The 25,668-nt window shown below is 48.5% G+C and overlaps 1 protein-coding gene across 4 annotated transcripts in view; it reads left to right on the top strand.

Moving 5' to 3' along the window:
* Nucleotides 1-25,251, top strand: part of LOC116938631 (E3 ubiquitin-protein ligase MARCHF9-like) — a 30,824-nt gene extending 5,573 nt beyond the window's left edge. For 2 of the 4 annotated variants that reach the window (XM_032946007.2, XM_032946006.2), the window contains exons 2-4: nt 5,732-5,887; nt 9,016-9,208; nt 13,231-15,949. In XM_032946007.2, the coding sequence (XP_032801898.2) occupies nt 5,732-5,887; nt 9,016-9,208; nt 13,231-13,736 (855 nt within the window). In that variant the 3' untranslated portion in view covers nt 13,737-15,949. Of the gene's footprint in view, nt 1-5,731; nt 5,888-9,015; nt 9,209-13,230; nt 15,950-19,674 lie in introns of those variants that run through there. The other 2 variants (XM_032946011.2, XM_032946008.2) reach the window with 2 other exon arrangements.
* Nucleotides 25,252-25,668: the final 417 nt, after the last annotated feature.

Here is a 25,668-nt window from a genome sequence, read left to right as displayed (position 1 = left end):
AGGGGAGGCCCAGGATCGGTTTAGATATGTCACCGATGTTGGCTGTGAGTGGGAATCGATCCCGCGTCGCCAGGTGCGTAGCACAGTGCGCACACAGACACAAAGGCACACACACACACACGTACACACTGACACGCAGACACACACACGCGCACAGACAGATACAATGAAGAAAACAAAGACCGTCCATAATGCTTACATAGACGGTTGGACATGTTCTCTTGACGAGCACTTAATTAAGGCCGGAAGAGCGCACGACGTGATGGAGTGGCTAGATATACGCGCGGCCGCCTTTGTCTCCCTAAGTGTTGATGTTTATACGCCGTTGATGTTCATTATGGCGAGGCTCAGGACCGATTCAAATATCACTCACCACTGATGTTAGCAGTGGCTTCGAAATGGAATTCAGGCTGCTGGATTCGTAGCGCAGTGCGCTGACCACTGTCACCGCTTCCCATTCACTCACTCACCCAAAAGACACGGAGCCCCATTTAACCTTGCAGTGAGTTTGTTGTTGGCGATCGCCCACGGCTCACGAGCTGGGTGACGGAGCCAGCACAACACAATCGTGGCCCCCTTTGTTTCCTGACGGCTGATGGATTGTACAAAGAACACAATGCAGGCTCTCATCATATTGTGTTGTGCATTCGTGGTCGAATTGATATCGTGGAGGTGCACATCGGATTCAGATAACCAGATAACACCATAATATTAGTGCACACAGGGACAACGATCTCCACCCCCCCCCCCCCCCCGTATAACCTTAACAGACTGTTGGGGCAAGTGCCATTGGCGAGCACCTATTAAGGCCGGCACGACACACGAGGGGAGGGGGGGGGGGCGGTGGCCAGTACCAGCCCGCCGTTTACGCATCGCGCCGAGTAATAATTTAATCGGCCTCGCGGCCAGTTAAAATATTCGACACGTGTCGGTCGTGAGTGGGAATCAAACTCAGGTCGCCGGTTTCTTAGCGCAGTAAGCCGCGCACATTCGCATACACGCGCTCTCGCTGTGTAACAGGATTAGTTGATGGGATATCGGTCACTTAATCGTGTGACCCGCTGATTGACGCGGGATCACGAAATGGCTAATTATTAAAATGCCAGCCTCCTGCACTATACGCCGCATGCATTATACATGAGGCACTTAGCGCGCAAAAAAACACCACACACAGCGCGGGCAGCAGACAGCCAGACAGACAGCAGCAGCAGCGAATGGCTAATACGGTATCCGCCCCTAACCACCTGGCTATGTGAACGAGTCAATGACTTTATGCAAAATGAGACGTGGGAGAGGAGAGGGATGTGAAAATACCCGCCCGGGCTGTCCCGGCGAGCGATTTTATTTATAATTGTTGTTGTTGTTGTTGTTATAATCGCACGAAAGGTAGAAGCGCCCCGCACGCTTTGGTAGATATTGGGGTTTGTCTGCTCGGCTCTTCCAGAGACGGAGAGATGCGCCAAGCATCTCGCCTGTGCTTTTCACCGCCGGTTGCACTCGTGCGTGGCCACGTTCCGCACAGACCGGCAAAGGCGCCGCTCAGCACTGTCGAGGGGGGTTGGGGCGGGGGGGGGGTCACGCTGCCGCCTGAAAGGTCACCGTCGCTAAATTGTCAAAATCGAAGCAAAAAGTTGCTGCTGGGGCGGTGCCCGGCGTCGCAGCAGTTGGGGTGGGGCGGGGGAGGGCGCGCTGGGATGTTGAGCAGCTTGCCGAAGTGTGCAGCTACAAAGCGAATGTGAATTGGCATCGGTCGAGAGAGGCCGCATGGAGACCGATGTGACGGTGGTTTTGTGCGAGGAGACGCACCGTTGCTTGGCTGTGTGTGTGTGCCTGCACGACTGGTGCAGGCACACACACACACTCGTTTCAATGCAACTGGTGGATGAGGACCTCCGCCCACGCCATGCAGGTCGCCGGGGGTTATCTGACCATACTTGACCAAGCTGGTCAGTGTGGGTTTGGTGAAGGTGCAGGCGAGCATAGAATGTGTGGGGCATAGCAATACCGTAACATGCCGGCTGTATAAGCCCCCTGCTTATTAGAAATCATTTGCACAAGCCGCTGACCTTTTCTATGCTTGTTTATTTTCTCTCTCCCAGTTCTCCCCCCTTGAGAGACGTATGGTCTCTTGGGCTTGCACCTGGTTGTTATAAAGGACATCTGTCTTTATCACCCGTCGGGTTAAAATATATATTGAAAATCTGTACAGCTGCTTAGGCTCCTATTACTAACACAGTAATAGCTAATGAGTGACATTTATTTTGGACAGAATGTGCTGTCGTTACAATCACAGGGATTAAAGCACGTGCATTAAATGGGATTTCTCGTATAATAATATGGGCTGACATAAGTGGCACATGGCTATTTAATATAATCTGTGATACCGATACAATCATTTCGCATCATCCTTGAATCATTGACCCAACTAAAACCACATCGTATTCACTGAGCTTTATTTCTTTTACATGTTGTTAATGTGTTTAAGCACGCACCGAATAAAATGGGAGAAAATACTTATGGAAGAAGCCAAGTGATTTCTCCGGCTTGCCAATGAAGACCCGTGGAGTGACTATCAATTCATGCGTATGCCACACGTACTGCCCAAGCCACTGCTGGATGAGGGCCTCCTCACGCCGTGCAGCTCGTGACAGTTATTGTTCATTCGTCACCACTCGAGTTAGCGCGGGTTGGGCGAAGTGGGTCCAGGTCGGGAATCGAACGTAAGTGGGCCGGTTTAAATTAGCGCAGTCGCCCCTTAACCACCGCGCGCCACCGCTCCATCTCCTGTGGGATAGTACGGTACAACAATGGATGTTGTTCCATTGTCAACTGCTATTCAATGTATGCATGCTAAACAAAATTCGTTATCATTTCACTTAGCGATTCTGTACGTAGACCTGCAGGCTACAGCAGGTGCAAACAGTTCCCCCTATTACTGAAACCGATCTTACTTAACTTACATACTGTGTTTGGTCCCTGCAGCATCAATAATTCATGGCCCTTGAGCTCTGGGCGACGTTCGTGTCTCCCTGTGCTTATTACAACACCGCCTGTTAGAGCAATGTCTCTAACGCCCTTAGAGCCCGAATGAGTTGTCCATTAAGTCGCGTAGGAGAGTTCAAATTGTAATCCACTTCGTTAGTGTTTATCGATTAATCTAGCATATTTAAAACAGGGCTTCCTTGATATTCTGCCTCCCGAAAGCGGAAAACCCCGAACAAGCCACGCCCAGTGTCACGCAGCCGATCATACTGCGATGGCAACGCCAAGATCTGCCCATCACCTCCCGTCCAGCAGCACTTAGAAATCGAGCGGATACTTTTTCCCAACTATTTTAGTTTAAACCATGTATCGAGTAATCGATTGTTTAAATAATCTGACATCTCACCTCCAATTTAGCATGTAATGCCCTTGCAGCAGGAGCAGCAACTCAAAAGGTGGACCCGTGTAGCTTTGTGCCAATTATTGTTCTGTGGCAGACTGAAACCGCACCTGCTCCTTGCAGCTCTGTTCGGTACGCAGGATTTCAGCCCAGGCGAACGCGATGTCTTGGGACTAATCCAGTCGAGGTGTGTCTACCTGCTCAAACGAGCAACGGAACGTTTAGACACTCATTCACATGAGCTGCCCTGATCCAAACGTAGACATTCTACATTATCATGACGGGAGACAGTCATTCCATTGTACTCCAGCTGGAGGCTTTAAAACAATGCTGTACTCTCGGCGGAGTAGCTATCGAGCGTGCAGGCAGTGTGACTGCACTGGCCTCCACGGTTCAGAGGTGCGGGGGGAGGCCCAGACGGGGGGGGGGGGGGGTTAATTGGATAGGGCCCCCCTCTTGAATATTTGTACCACAGCCGCCGCCAGACACACTGCGTCGAGTTGATGCTCAACTGGGATTTGAATTTCGTTCACTGTGTGATTATGTACACACACACATGCGATCAATATATAGATACCCAGGTGTAATAACAAGGATATAGAAAACAACGTTTTCATTAAAAACATTTTCACGTCTCTCACCAATCTCAATACACTTGTATTGAATTTTTGAACACGCTCCCGATTCGCTTTGTCTAACATAGCCGGTCGGATTTGCTGACAGTATCCAATGGTGTGGAGGCTAATTTAAGCGATTAGTGAGTTATCTATAAATGGATCATCCTACGTGTGTATCATTGGAAGCGATCGTGCAGTGGTTAGCGCTTTACACTATGAACCCGGCGACCCGAGTTTGATTCCCGCCGACAGCTAATATTGGCGACAAATATCTGCACCGGGAAATAAGCATTACGTTGGTTGACTCAGCCTTCAATAAGCATCTACGTTTCGGTGTGTGAAACATATCAGCATTGGGGAGACAAAGGCGGCCGGGCATAGTGCTGGCCACCCACCTCCTCCATGTGCCCTGCCGGCCTTCATAGATTCTGACTAGCAGCACTTTCCCCAACAGTCTTATACGGTATATGGGGTTTCTTTGTCTTTGTGTGAATATATACTGTGTAATGAAAGTGGCTCTCAGGAGTTTTCAGGGACTCATAACGAGCTTGGGGAGCGATGGAGAGCTTCCAAATGCAGGTCATGGACGTGTTTCAGGATCCGGCTAAGGGACCTTGATCTCACTGTCTGGGGCCCGTCCACCACCACTTGTGGTTTCATCAGCCTCAATTTATCCACCATCCTTGCCAATCACCAGGAGCTCCTCACCTGTGGGCCCTGACCCAGAAAAGTGCTGAGAGGTCGAGTGCAGAGGAAGTGATGCGATTCGCTGGGAATTGAATCACCATCGTTGAGAGTAAACAAGGCGGACGATAACTTGGTAATTCATAATTGGTAGGTAATTTCAACGCTTTATGTATATTTAAAAACAATTATGCGCGGGGCGGGGGAGGTCTATGAAGGATGAGGAATGTTTTATGTGCTCTACGCTGACAATATCTTTTTTTAAATAGAGGAAATATTAATTTTGTCCATGTGTATATAGTGTACAGCACTACATCAACGCCTATGAGAAAATCGCCTGCAATGCTCCCGATCTTGTCAGATCTTGGAAGCTAAGCAGATTTAAACCTGGATCTTGCTTGAATGGGTGACTACCGTGCACAGATTGTCAAAGCGCTTTTGGGAGGCTACGTTTTGGGCAGTTGAAGGCAGTGCAGCAACAACAACAACAAAAACATTGTTGTACCGTATGTCTATGCCTTCACGTCCGTGCGTTTCACCTTTACCAACCTGCACTGACCAGCGTGGCAAAGTATGACCACAAAATAACACCCACAACCCACATGGCACGGGGAGGCCCTCATCCAGCAGTGGGTTGACAAAAGGGCTGTCATATGTACAGGTCTACAAAGACAAAGATCCACCGTATAGCCTTAAGAGACTGTTGGGGCAAGTGCTGTTAGAGAGCACCTATGAAGGCCGACAAAGGCACACGAAGGGGTGGGTGGCCAGCACCACGCCCGACCGCCTTTGTCTCCCTGGTGGTAATGTTTACACATCGCATCAGGTACTCATTTGAGGCCGAGTCGACCTAGGGGAGGGCCAGGACCGATTCAAATAATTGATCACCGTTGTTGGCCGTGAGTGGGAATCAAAACTCGTGTCGCCTGGTTCGTAGCGCAGCGCGCTTTAACCGTTGCACTACCATTCCCCCATACAGGTCTACACGCACGTGGCGAGGCTGTGCCGGAGATGTGCGCGTGATGCTGTGTGTATGTGCGACTGGCAGGGCGAGCTGCTCAATCCGTGCCGGTGCAATGGCTCTGTGCGGTGGACTCACCAGCCGTGCCTGCTCACGTGGATCAGTGAGCGCGGGTCATGGTCCTGTGAACTGTGCTACTACAAGTTCCGCGTGCGGCCCGTCAACACCAAGCACCCGACACAGGTGTGTGTTTTGCGCACACGCAGACACCTCGGTCATCGGCTTATGTGGCCCATGGAAAACCTGCTTAGGGGCCGTCCATAAATTACGTCATGCACCTCGGGGTGGGGGGGAGGGGGTCAGACATTTGTGACGATGTGTGACGATGAGGGGGGGGGGGGAGTTTGAGAAATGTGACGTCACATCAAAATGTGCAACTTTAAATAAATATAGACAACACGTTCTACTTAATTAAATGAACTTTAAAAACAAAAAAATCTCTCCTACAACATCAGAGTGCAGCGCTACATTAAATACGCACTACAATGACAATAGTTTAAAGCGATTTGAACTATGTTTATTTTTTTGGGGGGGGCAGAGCTTTGTGACGTCATATTTGAGGGGGGGTCTGAATTTTTGTGACGCCGTGTGACGAAGGGTGGGGGGGGGGGGGTCAAAAATCGTCCAAAATCGCGTTACATCGTTTATGGACGGCCCCTTAAAACATATGAAGAAAGGCTATACTTTGTTATGAAGAAGGGCTATTTCCCAAAACGTTGCATGCTATACATTTTTCCTTTTAAGGATGTGTGTTATTGACGAATGTGTTCAATGTGTTCATTCTTTTGGGGTTATTTGTGCTTGTGTACCACTGCCGACGCATTGTGACCAAATAATTTGCTTAAACAAAATGCTGCTGGCAAACATTGGTCGAGAAGGCCAAGAGGTTGATGACCCTAAAAAGTTCTTGTCACGTGGTAAAGCAGACCATTGTTTGTCCTTTTTTTCCATTTTTTATTACCCACAACCCACCAAGATGGAGCACAATAAGGTTGTGCAATGCAGGGCTCGATGAGCTGCAGGTGTGGCACGGGCACCATGGCACAGCAGAGGGCGTGTTTCTGCCCGAACACCGAATTCCGTTGACACGACGTCCCTCGTCGTTGTTTCCAGACAACCGAAAGAAACGAGCGCCGATTTTTTTAAAATATTGCTTTACGAGGCACATGAACCGGTTAATCCAGTGGCGGCGCCAAGGCTTTAGCAAACTAAGTAAGAGCTTAGGGCCCCAACAAAGCTCCATTGCAAATCTTAGCAAAGATAACCATGTAACATTACAAATGATAATTTCCGACATTACTATTTTGTCTGTCTCTCTCTCTCTAGTATCTCATCTCACTATATCCCTAGGTATTGTCTACATCTCTTCTGTTATCTCACGAATTTATAATCTATAGGGGGATGTGGGACACGCATTATTTATGCTCAGGGCCCCCAATGGGACAGCAGCATCACTCTCAGTTGAGCTGCATTACAGATCAACCAAAAAGCGTCATGTGCCCATTCATACAAAGTTTAACTACCATTGCTATAAACAATCAACTTTACACATACAGGCCCCTTTGTCAATCCACTGTTGGATCAGGGGCTTTGCCACGCCATGCAAGCAGTGAGGGTTCTTTGACCATACTTCACCACGCTGGTCAGTGTGTGATGGTGAAGGTAGTGGGGACGTGCAGAACAAGAATTCGCTGCAATGTCCTCTCCTGCCTACAATACCTATTGAACCCGTCTCTGCGCATGGTGGGCACCCACGATGCAGGTTCAACCCTGCTTCACTTCCGAGGTATGAACGAATCGTGCGCATTGTAGGTTATTTTGTCAACAGGAGAGAATAAATCATCCATTAATGGAATTGGCCAAGCATCCCGATCCAGAGCCCTCATAAAAAAAATTGGCCGAATCCACATTAGGCTTTTCTACAAAAATATTTTCTATTACATTTTATTTATTTCTGTACAAAATTAATCAGTTAAAACAATCTATAGATCCCCTCCTACGCGTAAAGTTGCCACATGGGCCACCCATTATGGCAAAACTACCGACACCCTAATTTCAACAACAAAAACTATTAAAAACAAGTGCAGCATCTTGGCTGCACTTAGCAGTCGACGTTAATTACCTACTTACCACTAAGCTTTCCCCTTGGACAATCCTGATTGTTTAGTGGACCAATTGCACACAGTACAGGGCGATTAATACTCATAAATGGTACATTCCCTTTACAAAGACACTGCGACCAATTTACGATAAAAAGACTCCAGCCTCTGAGATAACAGCTGGCACCATCACAGCAGGACATACCAGTGCACGCCTCTGATCGAGAACATTGGAGGCAAGGATTGGTGAACCACGAAGATATTTATTCGACACCCAAGCCCACTGGGCTGTGAGGATGCCTGTGGGATAGCAATACTTAGTGGGTTCCTGAACCCGTCTGTGTATATTTTGTGTGTGCATCCCCTTGTATGAACAATGGGTTTTGTCTGCGTGTCTCTGGTTTTCTACCACTTGGAACATTCCTTAAAATAGAAATTAGCCAAACATTTGAATGCAGGACCCTCCTGAAAAAAATGAGATTCTTGAGACTCATTGGTATTTTCTTTGGATAAATTGCATTGCTCTTTTATCTCTATTCATTGGTTGCATCTGTACCCAGAAAATTAAGGGGCACAAGATGTTGTAATGGCACAGTTCGTGTGGCATCACGTTACGTAGATTCTATGCCAATGGAACATGGGCATGAGCAGTCACTGCGCACAAAAATACCAAGACCAATATTCCCCATGTAGCCTTTACCAGACTTTTGGGGCAAGTGCTGTAAGTGAGCATATGTTAAGGTCTGGACGGCAACAGGACAGGATAGTGCGGCCAGGACCACACTTGGCCACATTTGATGTTTATACACCACACCAGGTACTCATTTAAGGCGAAGACAACCTATGGGAGGCTCAGAAATCTTTTAGATATCGCTCGCCACTGATTTTAGCCATGGCCAGGAATTGAACTCGGGTCACTGGGTTAATAACGTAGTGCGCTAACCACTGCACCACCACTTTCAGCATACACACCAAGTATTGCAATAACACAGCCTACAGGGGATTCCAAAGACTGTGTCTCAGGGTTCATTATTAATGCCTGTGACTCAATAAGCCAGCGTGATGTTCGAACAGCACCGGAAAGCCACCTCGAATCGTTGCTATTACGATCATCATAAACACAGCCCACCTTACCACTGATGGCCGTTTAACCCCCCCTCCCCCCATCACTTGATCCGTGACCCTTCGTGCCACCCCCGTCCCCCCCGTTAGTGGCAAGGGGTGTCGCTCTCGCCCATCGAGCGGGTTCAGGCCGCCGCGGTGTCCCTGGGGTGCCTCTTCCTGCTCGCGAGCCTCGTGTGGCTCGTGTGGTCAGGCCTGAGCCCTGCCGCTACGTGGCAGCGCCGTGACGTCCTATTCCAGATTTGCTACGCGCTCTACGGCCTCATGGACATCGTCTGCATCGGTGAGTGCCCGCACGGCCTGGCCACGAATCGGCGTTGACGGGGCGTCCCTCGTGGGTTGCTCCTCGATGGGGATGATTCATAATGGCCATGTCAGCAGCAGCACCGAGATCCTGGGTTTGAATTTGGGTTTTGGCCATATGTGATTAATCTTGGTTGTCGCGTGTAGGGTCATGGTTAGGTGATGGTCTATGTCTGTGTCCACTCATCAATGCTGGAACAACAAACTTAGCAGAATGAATACTGCCATTTGCTTTGATTGCCTAGAGATAAGCACCTCTATGGCAGGGCATGAAAATGTGCACCATACGTAGTGTGGGTAAGATATTTTGGAAGGAACCTCAAAAATGAATTAACAACGAATCACATTCATCATTCGCTCTTCCTTCCCTCCGTAGTAGTTCTGCCATGTTATCCTTCCAATGTCTATACTCTTTGGTTTTTTCGGTAAAGTCACGTAGGTAGAAAATAATAAATCACGACGTTTTGATCGCAACACAAGCAACTGTCATCAGTTGAGATCAACGCAGCTGGAGAAATTATCCTTCCGATGTCGTTCTGCAACAAGGGGTGACTTTACATTGATTTCTGCTGGAGTTACCAATAAATGTTGCTTCTTCTGGTGGACACATTTGGAGAAAAAGGGAAAACTTGTTTGCATGTAATAGAGGCTTCTATGGACCGCCAGCGGGGCAACTGATGACCCCACCTGGCTCTACCCCAGCACGTCCCCGGGTCAGGTTAACACGACGGCTCAGTTTCACTCTTGCAAGGGGGACCTGGTCAACAGTGGTTAGGTACAAGCAGTATTTATTTTTATTACAGCAATTGATTATCATCAGTAGCAGCAACAGCCATGAACTATTCACTGCTGGATGAAGGCCTCCATAAATAGTCACCATTTCAGTCTCACGATGCAACAATCCATGCATCACCTACACACAACCTGATTTCGTCACTCCATCTCCACGGTGGACATATATTTCTATTGGCTGCCACTGTCATTATTCTCGACCTTCAATCGTCATCCCCTGTAGTGATGTGACTTGGCAAAGCCCACTTGCTTTTCACAGCCAATATGATGTCTCCAACTTGTGTATGCTGTGTGTATGTTCTCTACTCCCTGTGCTACTTGCTGTTAAACGACCACGCATTGTTATTACGATAGCGTGCGCACGCTTGCGTTCATTCTCTTCACCTCATTTCCCCGGTGGGTTGTTGCAGAATGCTTTGATAGAGAGGTCGCTGTGGGGTCAGGGTCGCCGTGGTGCAGGTGGAGGTTAAAGGGAGATTAAACCGGCCACGGAAGGTCAGAGGTTCACTTGGGCGAGCCCCCCCCCACCACTCCCCCGGCGGTTGGTAATTAACGACCAGAGTCCAGCGTGTTGACGCATCATCGGAGCGATCGGCCGATAGATCTGCAGTTGTGTGTGCAACACCGAGACCATGATCATCCACACAGTGAGGTATAGGTGTATGAGGGATGAGTTTTAGATTTTACATTTTCGAATATCAAATATATTTAGGATTTGTTTGACCAAATCTGATATTTTATAGAGTATTTTAAGATTGAACTAATTTAATGTATTGTATACACTTACATAGGTGATAATTAACTTTACATATTTAACAAAGTCTCATCAGTAAAGCAATATTGTTAATATAAACATATCTATAGTCTATAGTATGTGCAAGTGAAATCGTGTTTTGTCAAATGTATGTCACGTGACATCGCTTTTTGTGGTAAAATTACATAAGTGGCGACATGTTAGGTTTTTGGATGATACGAACATTTCCCTTGGAGGTCCACTTTTCACATTTTTCCTATTAAACTGAGAATTGGGAACACATCGCTGAGGTGTGAAGCCTCGTCTACGTGAAGACTGTATAATGACCAACGGGTTATTCTTACATACTGCTCGACAAGCGCAGTTAGTGAGACTTTTAGAGTTGGCATGATACATGAGATGTTGATTTGGCCAGCAACACACCCGTTTAACCTTTGGATCCCCAGTGCTGATTACAATCTCAACTGGATTATTGCTTGAGACTGGGTCGAGCGGTGCTCAGGCAGGGTTTTTATTCCGATTGCCAATCTATGCATCATGGCACAGAATTGAACATGCATCAACAAGGTCATCGTGCATTTCTCTAAAAACACATCCACCGCATGTGGGCACAACACAGATCCCCCATGAGAGCCTCTAGGCTGCTGGGGCAAGTGCTGTTGGTGAGCACATGTGAAGGGGTGGTGTGACCAGCACCACTCTCGGCCCTCTTTATATCCCCAGTGACAATGATCATACACCACACTAGATACCAGGACCAGTTTAGATATTCGTCACTGATGTTGGCCATAAGCGGGAATCAAACTTGCATTGCTGGGTTTGCACCACAGTGGTTTAACCACTACCCCATACATACACGTAACCACACACACACACTCTCTCGTGCGTGAAATACATAATTCATCATTAGCTTTGGCTACACAGTGCAGCTGCTTTCCCTGGTCAGGTCTTGCCCTTGTGAGCATCAATGGGCATATTTTTTGCGTTTGCTGCTACACATCAAATATTTACGATAACCACTGCGGCGTACGGCTCACGGCGCATGGCTCACGTTCAGCGAAAGTCCAATCAATGGCTCGCAGCTCCGATACGCAATCGAACCAATTTCATAACACCCCTCCCCATCCCCACGGAGCCCAATTTGAAAGCGTCCCGTTTAGTATGCACTCATTTATGCATCGGAGCGCATGTTGTAATTTACCAGCTAATAACACCGCGGCTGTCCTATTAAAGCCCCTCTTTCTTATTATTTCCTGGATAAAATCCAATATTGCCCCGTCCGTGTTGCGTTCCCAGAGGCAGTGTAACTATCGACTGTGCGGTGGACTCGAAAAATGTGGATGTAAAATAATTATAAAAAAAGAGTGAGGTGAAATGCAGGTGGTATTTCACCGCTGCTTGTTCCGTTTTTTTTTCACGCCGTCTGTGGCTGTTTATGCGTAATTTGCCCCGAAGGCATCCGTGGGAAAAACTTTAATTATTCTCCACCGTTAGTGAATGATGTCGTCCACGCACACAGGCTATGTATGTACTACGTGCAGCAATTGAGCCCACCGATCGTTCATTTGACCTTAACCTTGGACCTCACGACGATGAGCTTGGATAGGAAGGCAAATCCGTTGTCTCATCTTAAACGCACAAGGCAGTTCCATTTCAGCCTCGTAAGGGATCATCAGCAGGCCAAATGCCTCTCCCAAGAACCGGTGCTCAAAGATTTGTCTGTACAATATTGGTCTGGGGAGTAAAACCTGCCCGGTAAATGCATGTTTATTATAGCTGCTCGCTCACACAACATTACCATAGCATTAACATATATTTGCTCCTTCCAAGAATACGATGCATGTTTTGTTTTAAAATACATTTTATCTCCCGTTCACAATAATCCTGTTCTGTTTATCCGGTTGTGATGGGTCATGTCTTTAATCCAGCACTCTCAAGGTAAGGTTTGGTGGTTCTTGAGATACTCCAAAGCCGACTGGGATGGTGGGATGTGAGGTGACACAAGATATTGCAGTAAAGAAAGTGGGTTCAGGATCCCGTCCGTGGGGACGTATTATTGGGAGTGTCACCACCACATACGCTTGGTTGGCTTGCTCTGCGTATTCCAGTTTAAAGCCACTACACCCAGCGCTGTGTTTCTCTAGCAACATAAAATGTCAACTCGCTTCATTCAGAAATATTGAATTATGAAATCCACGCATTGCTCGCGTCGATTCGTACCGAGATCCCCGTGTCCCAGGCTGTGCCACTCGCACTCTAGGATGTGTTGGTGAGAAAAAGCATTTTAAATCATGGTGAGGAGTGCTCCAGTGACGTTGCCTTAGCGCTCCTTCATGTGATTTTGAAGTATTCCCTCCGGGGTGGATAATACGAGTGGCTATTTTATTTTGCAAATGGACAGTGGTGGTCTTAAGAAAAGCGACATACCACACCCCCCCCCCCCCCCCCCACCATAGGAACGAGGAATTTCCCACCGCCAGTTCGGGACTTTAAAACGGAAGATGAGTGCCGCCAACACCACAGCTGCTGGCGAGAAGAGACCCAGCGCACGCACACGGCGCACGCGCTCTCAGGCCTGCACGACGAATTTCTTTCGCAAAATATTGTTGCAGCCGCAAGTTGTTTTTCATCTCGGCATGGTTATATAAGAGCCAAGTATCCACTCGTAGATGCACACATTCTCAATCATGTTCATCCCAGGAGGAGCGTGGATACAGGTGCTGTGAATTGCAATCGCTGCAGTACAGAGAACTTCTGCTGCTGTTCACATTTATTTAGAGGCTTCATCTCTCTTCCACATAAGATTACTGCAATTATTTCAGTCCGAGACCACTCGATGCACATGTATACACAAGAAGATGTCAAACGAAACAGAATAGGAAACCCAGCATGGCAAGAAAACACCACTCTTACACACTGTAATGAATGTGCCCAATATGTGGTGTCACCACAATACAAATAGCACGCTGAGATACCTTTTGCGAATTGCGTATATAACAATGCCTTTTTATAATGTTGTTTTCCTACCCTGCACACTTCCCCCAACTAGTTGTACTGGCACTTCAGTCCGAGAAAGTAGTGCACCAGTGCTGCCAATGGCTGCCCTCTTTTTTGCCAGAGTGGCACTTGCAGAACTCACGGATGACAAGACGAAGTTAAATCAATCCATCAAACATCATTTAAGTTGCACGAGAGACGTGCAACACGCACACGCCGTCTCTCCGGGCACTTTTCTCGTGCACGTGCCGAAGTCGACTTCACGAACTGACGTCTCGCCGGTTGCCCGACGCGCTTTATATCCCCGTTCGTGCCGTTATCGCACGTCGACAGTAAGCAAACGCGATCCTGTACTGACGACGCGTCGCTCAGATTACGCGGAAATTGCTCGTGCGTGGCGGGATTCGCACATTACAGCTCGCCGCCGGCACAAGCCACCCTTCCACGGCCATCCTTCGCCCCCCACCCCTACTAAGTCATAGGGCCATCATCATCATCATCACTTACCGCCGCACAACCACGCGGGGCACTCATTACTCCTCCACTGCACGAATAGTCATCTCCGTTTCCGTCGCGCATGATTAATTAACCGCCTTTGCACAGGACCATCGCCTGTCCCAGAGATGCTCGCTATTCCATGAATCAATACATCATCATCATCATCATCGGCTCGCTCGTATTTTTTTCCGCCATTAGATGTAAAGAGCATTTGTCGCTGGCTGCTTAATGCGCGGGACGAGATATTGACTCGCCAGGAACAGCCACATCCCCTCGTGCCAAGTTCCCAACCAAAGCAGTTGAGAAGCCACGAACCACACTGAACAAATAGGTCACAATCATCATTCAAAACTGCCTTGTAAACTCGGACAGTCGCTGAAAATTTACGCGATCTCTTCACATTATGGAAGCTACGCACGCTTGAGCCAGGATAGTGCTGGGATGTACGACTGCCATGTGTATAAACAGGCGTTATAGAGGCCTTCTGGGCTGTGTGGTGGGCAGTACTGAGCAGTGAAGAAACATCAACTGTTGTATTGTACTTCTATAGTTCCACATCTCTGCTCCTCGCCTTCATCGACCCACATTGATCGGCATGGTCAAGTATGGTCAAATAACCCCCACGACCCAGATAGGCATGGGGAGGCCCTCATCCACCAGTGGATTGACCAAGGGTTCTTCATGTACACACCTCTGAAAGTGTCATAGCCTGATAAAATCAGCCAATCGTAGATTATTCCGCTGTGAGGCCGAGTTTTTACTCGTGTTTTTCTCGACTGCCACCAGTTACTCAAAAGTTGTGAATTCCATTTTACCTTAACAATAAATTAAAGTATCCTTAAAACATGTCCCCCCCCCGCCCTTTGTGCTTTCATTACTTGATAATTATCAATGTGTCTCTTCGCTGCCTTGGCCCAGACTCTATCTTTGTTAATTATTCACACGTTGATTATGGAGAATGTTATTATTAACTCCCCTAGGCACGTTCATTAGGGCGGCGACGCGGCCCAGCTGCAAGCGCGTTCGCCGCCTTTTGCAGAGCTTCACGGTTCGAATCCGGTGGCCGCCCTGAGTGCAATAACCATAATAATAATAATACGACACGCCATCAGCTTTACAGTGGACGTTGAAGGTTCTGCGATGCCAGCGACATTATATATATTAAAAAATGTATTACCCGCAAATTACTCAACTAATGCCTGGCAAAATGAATGCACCGGGTCGCTCTTGAAAATGAAGCCTTCTTGATCTCTTCAGTTGTTATTTGGTTTAGCGAAATAAACTAACCGATTTGTCATGCATTCATGCAGTGCAGAATTGTACACGGGTCAGCCATCCACAAAAACAAACACGTTAAATAACGTGTCGTCACATAAAAATATACTTAAGGCCATTGGATCATTGGTTTTCCAGACCAATATTATTTTTCATAATTTATATAAGAAAACCAGCTTTGGCCCAGTTTCGACCTTGACCTTCCGTGTCCCAGGCTTGTTCAACAAATTCTGCTGGGGTACTGGATGCTCAATAATTCACATCTTCAAATATGTAGAAAAAACTATAGGATTCCCGATTTTTTATTCCGATTGTGTTACTGTCATTATGTCTCTTGATTCATATATTTCTGTTTGGATCTCTGTAGGAGCAGTGCATAACCAAGTATTTGAATGGCCCCAGAAGGTAATGTCAGATAACTACTCCTTAAATCACTTATATGAGGCACATTATCCACACTCGGAGAACACATTTGAATGCCCTGCGCATATTCTTTTGTTACCAGTCGATCATGTCTATCAAACTGAAAACCTTAAGTGTCAAAGCCACGTTAAGTGAAAAACCAAATAGAATGTTAGAGGGTTTTATTCCGTCGTCGGTCAGCAAGCCGAGACAATTAACTCGCTACGCCTGATAACTGGTTTAAATCACGCGTGGCTGTCCAGATTCAAACCCAGCATCTCAGCAGCGCTGGCTCAGTGCTGTGACCTCAGTCACCCATCCACATCTCAAATATTTGTTTTTATTTTCTGCCTTTTAAAGAGCTGAATATAAAATTGTTCCAACTGTTTGCACACATTGATGTTGATTCTAGGAGGTTGACACAAAATCGTGGGATAATCTCCGTCGCTCCACCAATGTGAGGCTGTTACCTCCGGGTATAAATCACATGTGGCAGCAGTGGAAAGCATTCGGAAACTCATTCTCGTGGTTTTGTTGTCCTTGTCAAGAGGGCTGTATTGATGCATGATAATCACGTGTCCTCTCTGGTAAACATCGTTATGATGACATCAGACCTCGAGGGCAGCCCGATGCCAACGAGGTGCGATGTATAGCTGCTGGTGTGAATCACTAATTTATTCCTCCAGAAAATGCACGCGGTGTTGTTGCTTCGCGCGTTCACATGTCAGGGACTTATTTTGGTTATTGTGTTAATTTATTATTTCCATCGGCCAGAGAGCAGACACAAGCCCACCAGCGTGACCTGGAACACGTGCAGGCATATGCACGCTCCATCGCGCCTACGCTATCTGTATTCACCGAGGTGACGAATGACAGAAGTACGAGACATTTATTTCACCCGGTAAAAGCTGCTTGGGTTGATAAAAAAACGATATTGGTCCTTTCGGTAAAATCACGTAGAAGGGAAGCAATTAAATAATAAAAATATAAAACAATAAAATTCTCACGACGTTTCGACTGCAACACAAGCAATCATCATCAGGTGTGAAAACCACAGCAAGAAAATTTGAAAAAACCCCCCTTTGTTCTGCGGGTTCCGTGATGCCGCATCGAGACCCAACGCGTGGTCGTGTTTGTACCGCAGCGGCGGAAGCGGGTTCTCACTCGCAGCGCCGTCTCCAGCCACTACTCATCACTCCTCCATGCACGTACCACCATTTTGACTTTCATTTTGCCACGTGTGAAAGTTCATTGATATTCACGAAATATCATCAACACGGGGCTCGAGTATTTGTAGTTATGCAGAGAAGAGTCTAACCCTTTATCGTTTTAAAGTCGGAGCGTATCTCCGCTGATAGTCGTGTATGTTAGAGATCCTAAGCCAGTGTAGGAAATTTCACATTACCGTGGCTAAAGTCAAGATATATAAGACGGAAACCGCTGCCACAAAGCAGAGCTATTTTTTAATTGATGGTAGTCTGATTAGTTCACCAGTCAGTATTTTAAACTTGAGGTTGAGTCAAGCGCTCGAACCACAGCGCCATTCGGCAGGCTACAACATTTATTTTAAAATTTGGGCAGTGGCAATTGACAATCGGGCAACGGCTGTGAATGACAATGCATCGATTATCTTAACGCGCGATTTTGCAGCGCAAAAATTACCGGACGGAAATAGGACTCAAACTGCAGCGCCGTGCGAATTTTGGTTTGCGGCCAATTCATCGACCTTTCCCCATTTCATCCGCCCGAGTGAACGGCGTATGTTGTGAAACGCATCGGTGAAGGATGGACCAGGAGGCTAAGGATGCGAAATATGAGAGTCCCTCGACCCATGCAGCATCATTCAATTAAACCCCCTTAGGAGGGAAGTACGCAACTCCTGTAGATAGCGAGCGAATGGGGCGATGGGAGAGGAGGGAGAGAGGTGAAGAGGGGGGAGCTTCTGTGAGCCACTGCACTCATCCTTAAACCCAAATGAACGGCTCATGCAAGGTCGAAATCAGTGCACAGTTTGTTTGCTTACACAAATGCCGATTGATGACTGGTCTGCAAAGTCAATCGGCTCACGGATCCAATTGTGTTTGTTATTTACATGGATACACAGAATGGAGATTTACTTATCTATGGTCTCTCGCGGAAGTCGATTTGTCATCCTTCGCATTTCCCCTCCTCTCCCCCAACAACAACCATCAAATATCCATTAGCACGGGGAGGTGAGTGGTGGTGGTTGGGAGGGCTGTCTCCAACCCCCAGATCGGCACGGATGCCGATGCCACCACCACGTTCTGTTTGTAATGAGTGCACCCACCGGACGCACACGCTTTCTCAAATAGGTTTCCCATTCATAAAAGACGGAGATCCCTCCATACTGCTATACAGAATACTTCATAAAATGCTCTTAGCGAGGACCTATTAATGCTGAAACACGTGGCATACGAAGGCGTAGTGGGGCGGGGGGGGCTATAACAACGATAACCTCAGCCAAGCTGAACCCGATAAGGCAAGCGGTGCCGTGTACCCGTGGTCGTGGCGGCGGCGAGAGCCGTCGAGAACCTCCATGAATCTTTAAAAATGGGCCCAGCGTCTCTGACCGATGGGGCCAAATCGTAAGCGCTGCGCTCAGCAAATCTCGCCGTGCCGATTGTGTTCAGTGGCGGGAGACTGTTGCTCTCCTTTGCGGTTTCTTGAACGGCACGGGGCACGAGGAAACGGGAAAAAAAAACCAAACCAATAGTGTAGCGGTTAGCACACTGCCTTCACAAACCCAGCGACCAGAGTTTGATTGCCACTCACAACCAAAATCAGTGACAAATATCTGAACCTGATTTGTGGGCTCCCCTAGGTCGACTCAGCCTTAAATTGATCCCTGGTGCTTTGTGTAAAACATCAGCACTGGGAGACAAAGGTGGCCGAGCGTGGTGCTGGCCTGCAGCACCGACAACATACATCTCACGCAGCCTAACACATGGCGAACCGGTTGCAAGCGGCACGAGGGGTTCTGGTTAAATAAGTTTCAAATTTCTATATGAAATGAAAGAGAAATGTCTGTAAATATTTATATTAAATAGACAAACATCCCCCCTCCCCAATAACCTACACAGGCAGCAAGTGCTGTTAGAGAGCACGGTGGGTGGCACGAGAGGACAGGTGGCCAGCACCACGCTCGGCCACCTTTGTCTCCCAGTGCTGATGTTTTACACAAAGCACCAGGGATAAATTTAAGGCTGAGTCAACCTAGGGGAGCCCACAAATCAGGTTCAGATATTCGTCGCTGATTTTGGCTGTGAGTGGCAATCAAACTCTGGTCGCCGGGTTTGTGAAGGCAGTGTGCTAACCGCTACACTATTGCTCCCTCAATGTTTTACATACATACACACTTCGGCACCATTATGCTTAAACTGTGTGGGCTTAAATAATACGGATAAATGAGAGCGTCGTGTCGCAGCGATTACGAACCCGACGACCTACGTACGCGAGTTCGATTCCCGGCCATGAATAACATCAGTGACGAGCGATATCTGAACCGTTCCTGGGTACATCCCATGCTGACTAGTGTGGCAAAGTACGGTCAAACAACCTTCACCATCGACACGGCATGAAGAGCCCTTCATCTGGCAGCAGATTAACAAAGTAGATTTTTTCGTGATTTTAAATGATGAAACTCATCCACGTACACACGTTTTTCCACCTTCCCCCCAACCTCCATCCCCCCCCACCCTTCCCCCAAGGCCTCCTGGTTCACGAAGGCCCTGCCGTGTACCGCATCCTCAAGCGGTGGCGTGCCGTGAACCAGCGCTGGCGCGTGCTCAACTACCAGAAGAACGTGGACAAGCTGGGCAAGACGGGCCCAGGCCGGGCCTCGGCTGGCTCCTCCGTGCTCTCGCCCCTGCGCTTCCACTTCGGCGTGCTGTTCCTGCACCTGCTGGATCGGTTCGGATCGGGTCAGGAGGGCACGGAGGCGGGCGGCGTCACCCCAGAGCTCGTCATGAGGGTCACGACTGTTTGAGCCGTGCAGTGCCGGGCGCACGGAGCTGGGTGGCGGTGCACCGCGAATCGTGGCTGCAGTAGGATGAGACTTCAGCGGCCAACGGAGGAGTTATTGGAAGAAAAAAAAAACTTGCGGACAGATCAACGCGGATTTTTATGAAAGTACTATTGTGATTGTTATTATTGCCATCAGGATTTTATAGGCGAGGTGGCGGACGGGCGTGCGAGTGCCGCTGGGTGGTCGGGGCGGGGGGGGGGTCATCAAAGGAACGATGAAAATTGAAAATGCGCGACCCCTTGGGCCCAGGTCTCCATGTGGTCGCGCTGTCAACAAGGCACCTTACACCTCAATCCACTGCTGGAACTCCAGGAGCGAGACCAGAGCCGCTTTGGGCTCGCTCCGCCAACCACGAGAAGGTGATTGGCTTTGACGATCGCGCACGCTCGTGGTGTCCCCAGCGGACGATTGGAGGCGACTTGAATTTTAATGTCCCGAACGCGTGCAATGGCACTTTTAAAAGCTCTCCGAATCATCCTCGCAGCAGCACCCGACGGCAGCCTCTTCTGATGTCGCGTACGACTTTACAGAGGGGGGTGGCAGGGGGCGGGGGAGGCGGTTGGTGAGACAAACAACAGCGTGCATTGCAAGTTGTGCACCGGCACTTTTCAAGTTTATATTAAATCGTGCAAGTCACGGAGAAAAGCACGCACACGCATACCACATAATATTTCATTTGCCCTTTGTTTTGTATTCTTCCACGCTACTGAATAACCAAATATTACAAACAGTATGCAACGTGTGTACACACACCGCACGTGCGTCTGATTAAGAAATTCAGATGCGCACTACCGACTATCATTTATTGATTGCACAGTTGTTGAATTTCACAGACGAGAGAAAAAACCCCCAAAGCCGATGACTCCGTCTCTTGTGCAGACAATGCTTTACCGTTGATGGTTTTGCGCAAGTCCACGCGCTAGGCAGTGGTTCTACGGGAAGGGATTACACTCATGCACCCACACGCTGAGCTGGCAGACACCGCTCTTGCTCGGGGCAGAGGCGGATGTGTGCGAAATCCATCTGTGCTTCTACACAATCCCTGGCTTTTCCTGAGTGCGGGGGAAGGGGGACCCGGAGGATGGGGCTTGCGGGGCTAAAATCTGTACGACGCGGGAAATAGATGGGGAGGGGGATAGGAGAGGAAACACCCTGGATGGTATGAGCCAGGGATTTGCGGGTTTAGGAATGGAGGGCATGGTGAACTGTTACAAATAGTGCGACACTGCGGCAGCCCAGCCGCCAAACTCATTCCTAACCCCAACCCCAGACCCCGAAACCAACCACAACACCTGTGAAACACCATCCCTTCCTCTCTCATGCCCGCTTGTGTCGTATTCATTTACACGTCAACTACCCACGCCCCAAAACCAATTCTGATAGTTTTATTTTTCACTCCGCTATAATAGCGCCCAATTGGGTACACGAACAAAATCCAAAACCATCCCGACCCAGTGTCACTCAGCCGTGGTCAGTAGCGGCAAAGTGTGATGCGGCATTAACAAATCCGTGCATCGTGCCATCTCCAATGAATACACGTGGGTGAGAGAAGGGCTCAACTGTCCCAGCTGTATTCACGTGCCACACCGCTGCCTTACAGGCCCCGGCATTGACCCTGCTGCACCAGCACTATTTCAGTCCACGACTGTATGAGGGGCCTCCCCCGCCCCCACGCCATGGTGGGTTGTGAGGTCTATTCGACCATACTTCACCACGCTGGTCGGTGCAGGCGGCGGGGGACCATTTACGTGGGAGCTACTCTCCCCATGGTGACATTGCTGCCCGGTAGCAGCCGAGAGCACCTGTGTTCTGCATGGTGGTCGCTCATCGCAAGCACGAGTCAGGGGCTCAACCCTTGCCTCGCTTTTGGACGTGTGACAAAATCGGGCAATTTGGGCAAAAGGGATGGATCGTGTGCTGATGAATTTTGCCCCCCCCCCCCCCGTTATGACAGTATAGAAATTGCTTCATATTATATTATTTATCGAATTCCCAGCATCAGCAGCTACGGCGGAGCAATGAATGTGAACGCCTGGAGACACCCCATGTTTTATTCATCGGCCGTGTGCGAATCACCGAGAAACACTCGCCGGAGATGAGTGGACACGCGGACAACCACAACTTCACATTCTCCATATTTTTATTTCAAGTAATTCCTCCGTCTCACCGAAAAAGATACCCCCCCCCCACCTTCCACCCCATGAATGAATTGTATTAGAGTGATTGGCATGGCAGTCAGAAAAATGTACAGTATATATGTATACAGTGTACGCTTATGATCAAGTGTACCTTGAATGTGCCTGATATCGTCGGATCACGGAAGCTAAGCAGGTTGGATCTGGTTAGTGGCACTTGGATGGGTGACCACCAGGGTGTGCAAGGTGTTATCGTTGGGATGCAAGGTGGCCAGGGGATGGCAGTGCCGAGTATCGCCCCAGAATTTGCGTGGCGCGGTTTCTAAAAAAGGTACTACATTTTTCTGGAGTAATTGGCCAAACATCGCATTTATAGATTTGAGACGCAGCGAGGCATTGTTGGGTAGACAATTGGATTTGGCATCGTGCAGTGAAGCATCGCCGAGTCTTAAAGCGTCTCAGAAGGGTTCCAGTCTGGATATCTGGCCAATGTATTATTGAAGGAGCGTTTAAGTTGATAACGTTCAAAATGTGCACGCAGACTCTTACTTACGGTGGACGTTTCTTCCTGCAGTTGCCACTCTGTCGTGAGGTTCTACCACTGGCCATCAATTTCTGCCGACATATCCTGCCCAAGTCCACATTTCTTAACGGACACGGGACGCATTTGAACTTGCCATTTGTTTTCTCATCCATGCATTCCTCTTCCTGCCTCTCAGTGCAAACCCAAGCGTGCACCTCTTCCATGCGCCGTTCGTGTTTAAGTCACGGCGCCAATGCCTGCGATCCACTCAATGTCCGCGCGGCTGGAATGGGTTGGTCCCCCCCCCCCGCCCTTCCCCCCGTCCTTCCCTTCTTACCTAGGCCGTCAGCGATATACGAGCGGGGGTGGGAACATGCCGCTCTGCATGCCAAGTGTTCACCCGGGGGATGCTGCCATGGAGAAATGGATACACCATAGTTACGTCGATCGGCAGGTGGCTCGTGATGGGGTGAAGAAGCGCGGGTGAGATGCAGCGTGAGTGAGAGACGACAGGGGCTGCACCTTGTATTGAGCTGTTTTTCCAGTAGAGCGTCGTTGAAGTCTGGAGATTATTCAATTGGTAGTCGGGCACGGCGTGAGTGGCCAGCACCACGCTATGCTGCCTTCGTCTCCGTAGTGGCGATGTTTACACACCGTTATAGATACTCATTTGAGGCTGTGTCGACCTAGTGGAAGCCCAAGACCCATTTAGATAATGGGCACTGGTCCAGAACACACACGCGAGGGAATGAGGCAGAAGGTATACTTCACAGACTCAGCAAATTAAAGCCGTGGGACTCATCCATCGCCGTATACTGGCATCGCTCGGCCACCGCAGCCTCATCACGCCTCCTCCGACATCCAAACACCCGCGCTCGAGTTCTCACGTAATTCATCACCCGCCCCCGCTTAAGCAACACACGATGTACGGTCGGACGCGTCGTGGTTTGCCCGCAGCGCACACGTGGAGGAGAGGGAGGAGTGGTGGGGTACGGCCACACGCTGTGCGCGATTTGAGTACAGAGCTCCCAATATTCTGTCTGTCTGCAGGCAGTTTGTCATTCGGTACACGTATTAAAGTCCTTTTGTAAATTCCACTACTGGTTGATGATCTCCACACGCTGTTCGAGCATACCGTGGTCAGTGCGATGTTGGTCGAGGCGGGGACCAGAAGTACGGTTCAGAAAAAAAATGATGCTTCAATATCTGCCACTGACCACCACGTGGCCCTGCAGCAGCCTATAACACCTGGTTACGCATGGTAGTCGCCCAGCCAATGCTCGGTTACCAACGATATCCAGGCTCACTTTAACTTCGCTTCCGATATCTGACGAGATCGGACGGATTCCTGGGGATTTTATAACAAAGGCTCTTTCACAGTGCCATTCATTAATGAATAGGAGCGTGTGAAATTGTCATTATCACGTGTAAATGGAGAACGATTCTAAACGCGCATGGGTGGATATGGGCGTTATCTGGATATTTGCGCTCAGAGCTGCCCGGATCGGGAATGGTGTCCTCAAAGCGGTTTCACACTAACTGGATAACACAAAACCATTGCAGGCATATTTGACAAGCAGATGAAAACCTAATAACATTTCAGGCCACGACACACAACACTGGCAAATTTAGTCCAATTGCTATCGTTCATGTGCGTCGTACCATTTTTCTATTCCGTACCACGGAGAATTTCGTCAGAGCCAGAGTTGCCTGAAGTAAATGCGTAGCGGGTGAAAATTGCGCTAAAATTGCCCCAGTGTATCACGGGTTGAAATACTATTAAAGGCCAAATTGGCAATTGCGTTAAAATTTGTTTTTATCGTATTGTTGTGTCCTGTTGGGTAATTCCGTTTGTGTTGACCTATATAAGTAGTTGTTTTAAATTACATTCCCAGCCCTTTTGTTAACCCATTGTTGAACGAAACCCTCCCCACGCGGTGTCAATTATGGAGGTTGTTTGACCATAACCCTTCACCGCGCTCTCCGGTGAAGGCGGCGGGTGGAAGATTGGTGGGGGGATCGAACTCAGGTATTTGGGTTCAAAGCGGAGTGCACTAACCATTGCGCCGTCACTCTGCCCCATCGTAATTCTGCACTGTAAAACCCTGTTGTCAATATACTGTTGTCAATATACTGTTGTCAATATACTGTTGTCAATATACTGTTGTATGTACGTATGTTGAACTTCTTTAGCACCGCAGGTGCTAAGCAGGTGGTGGTCAGTGCGGGCTGGTGAAGCCATGGTAAGTCATGCATAACACATCGCTGCCGTTTATGTGCAATCGGTAAACCCTTAGCGATGAAAGATTCATGCTCGTGGTAAGTTGTAGCACAAGAACCCTTCTGATTACGTTCGGTAAAAAAAAAATCCACGGATCTGCACAAGAGACAATGCCGAAACCCAGCGATTCCAATCGTCACCAAATGCAAATACTATGCCAACGTTCCTTCCCCAAACGAGTTCATTGATGACTTATTTACAATTGCTGTTATCGAATTGCCATTTCAGAGATTTGCGAGTGCTAATTACATAAGTTCTTTAATAATTCTATACATGTAAGACTCATGTGCTTTAATTATAAAAAAAAATATCTTTTCAAAACTTTGCGCGATCGATCTTCTCTGTGTGTTGATGTTGGGATGTGTGATCGTCAAATCTTCTCAACCCGGGCCAAACGAGACGGGACCGGTCCCGCCCTCCTCCGCGCTCGCCGCGGGACCCAACCTTAATTAATCAATTACCATATAAGGCAGACGAAAATTATATCGTGCGCGCGCTGGATATCATCTGCATATATATTGGAGAGACAGTGATGGATGAGGGCTTTGGCTGTGAAGCATCCGTGGGCGGGGGTAGTTGGGGGGGTGGAGGTGAGGGTGGCAAGATGGGGGGAGAGGCTGGCCCAGGCTTTACAACATTGACGAAAATGCTAAATCCCATTGGTCCATTGAAAATAATGATATTTGATAATCCTTTATCAATTCAGTTCCGGGTGAAAATCTCCCCGTGCCTTGTCAG

This window comes from Petromyzon marinus, chromosome 4 (genome assembly GCF_048934315.1).
Source record: "Petromyzon marinus isolate PM22_M1 ecotype Great Lakes invasive population chromosome 4, UKy_Petmar_22M1.pri1.0, whole genome shotgun sequence".
Taxonomy (NCBI): Eukaryota; Metazoa; Chordata; class Hyperoartia; order Petromyzontiformes; family Petromyzontidae; genus Petromyzon; species Petromyzon marinus.
This window is presented reverse-complemented; position numbering and strand designations above follow the sequence as displayed.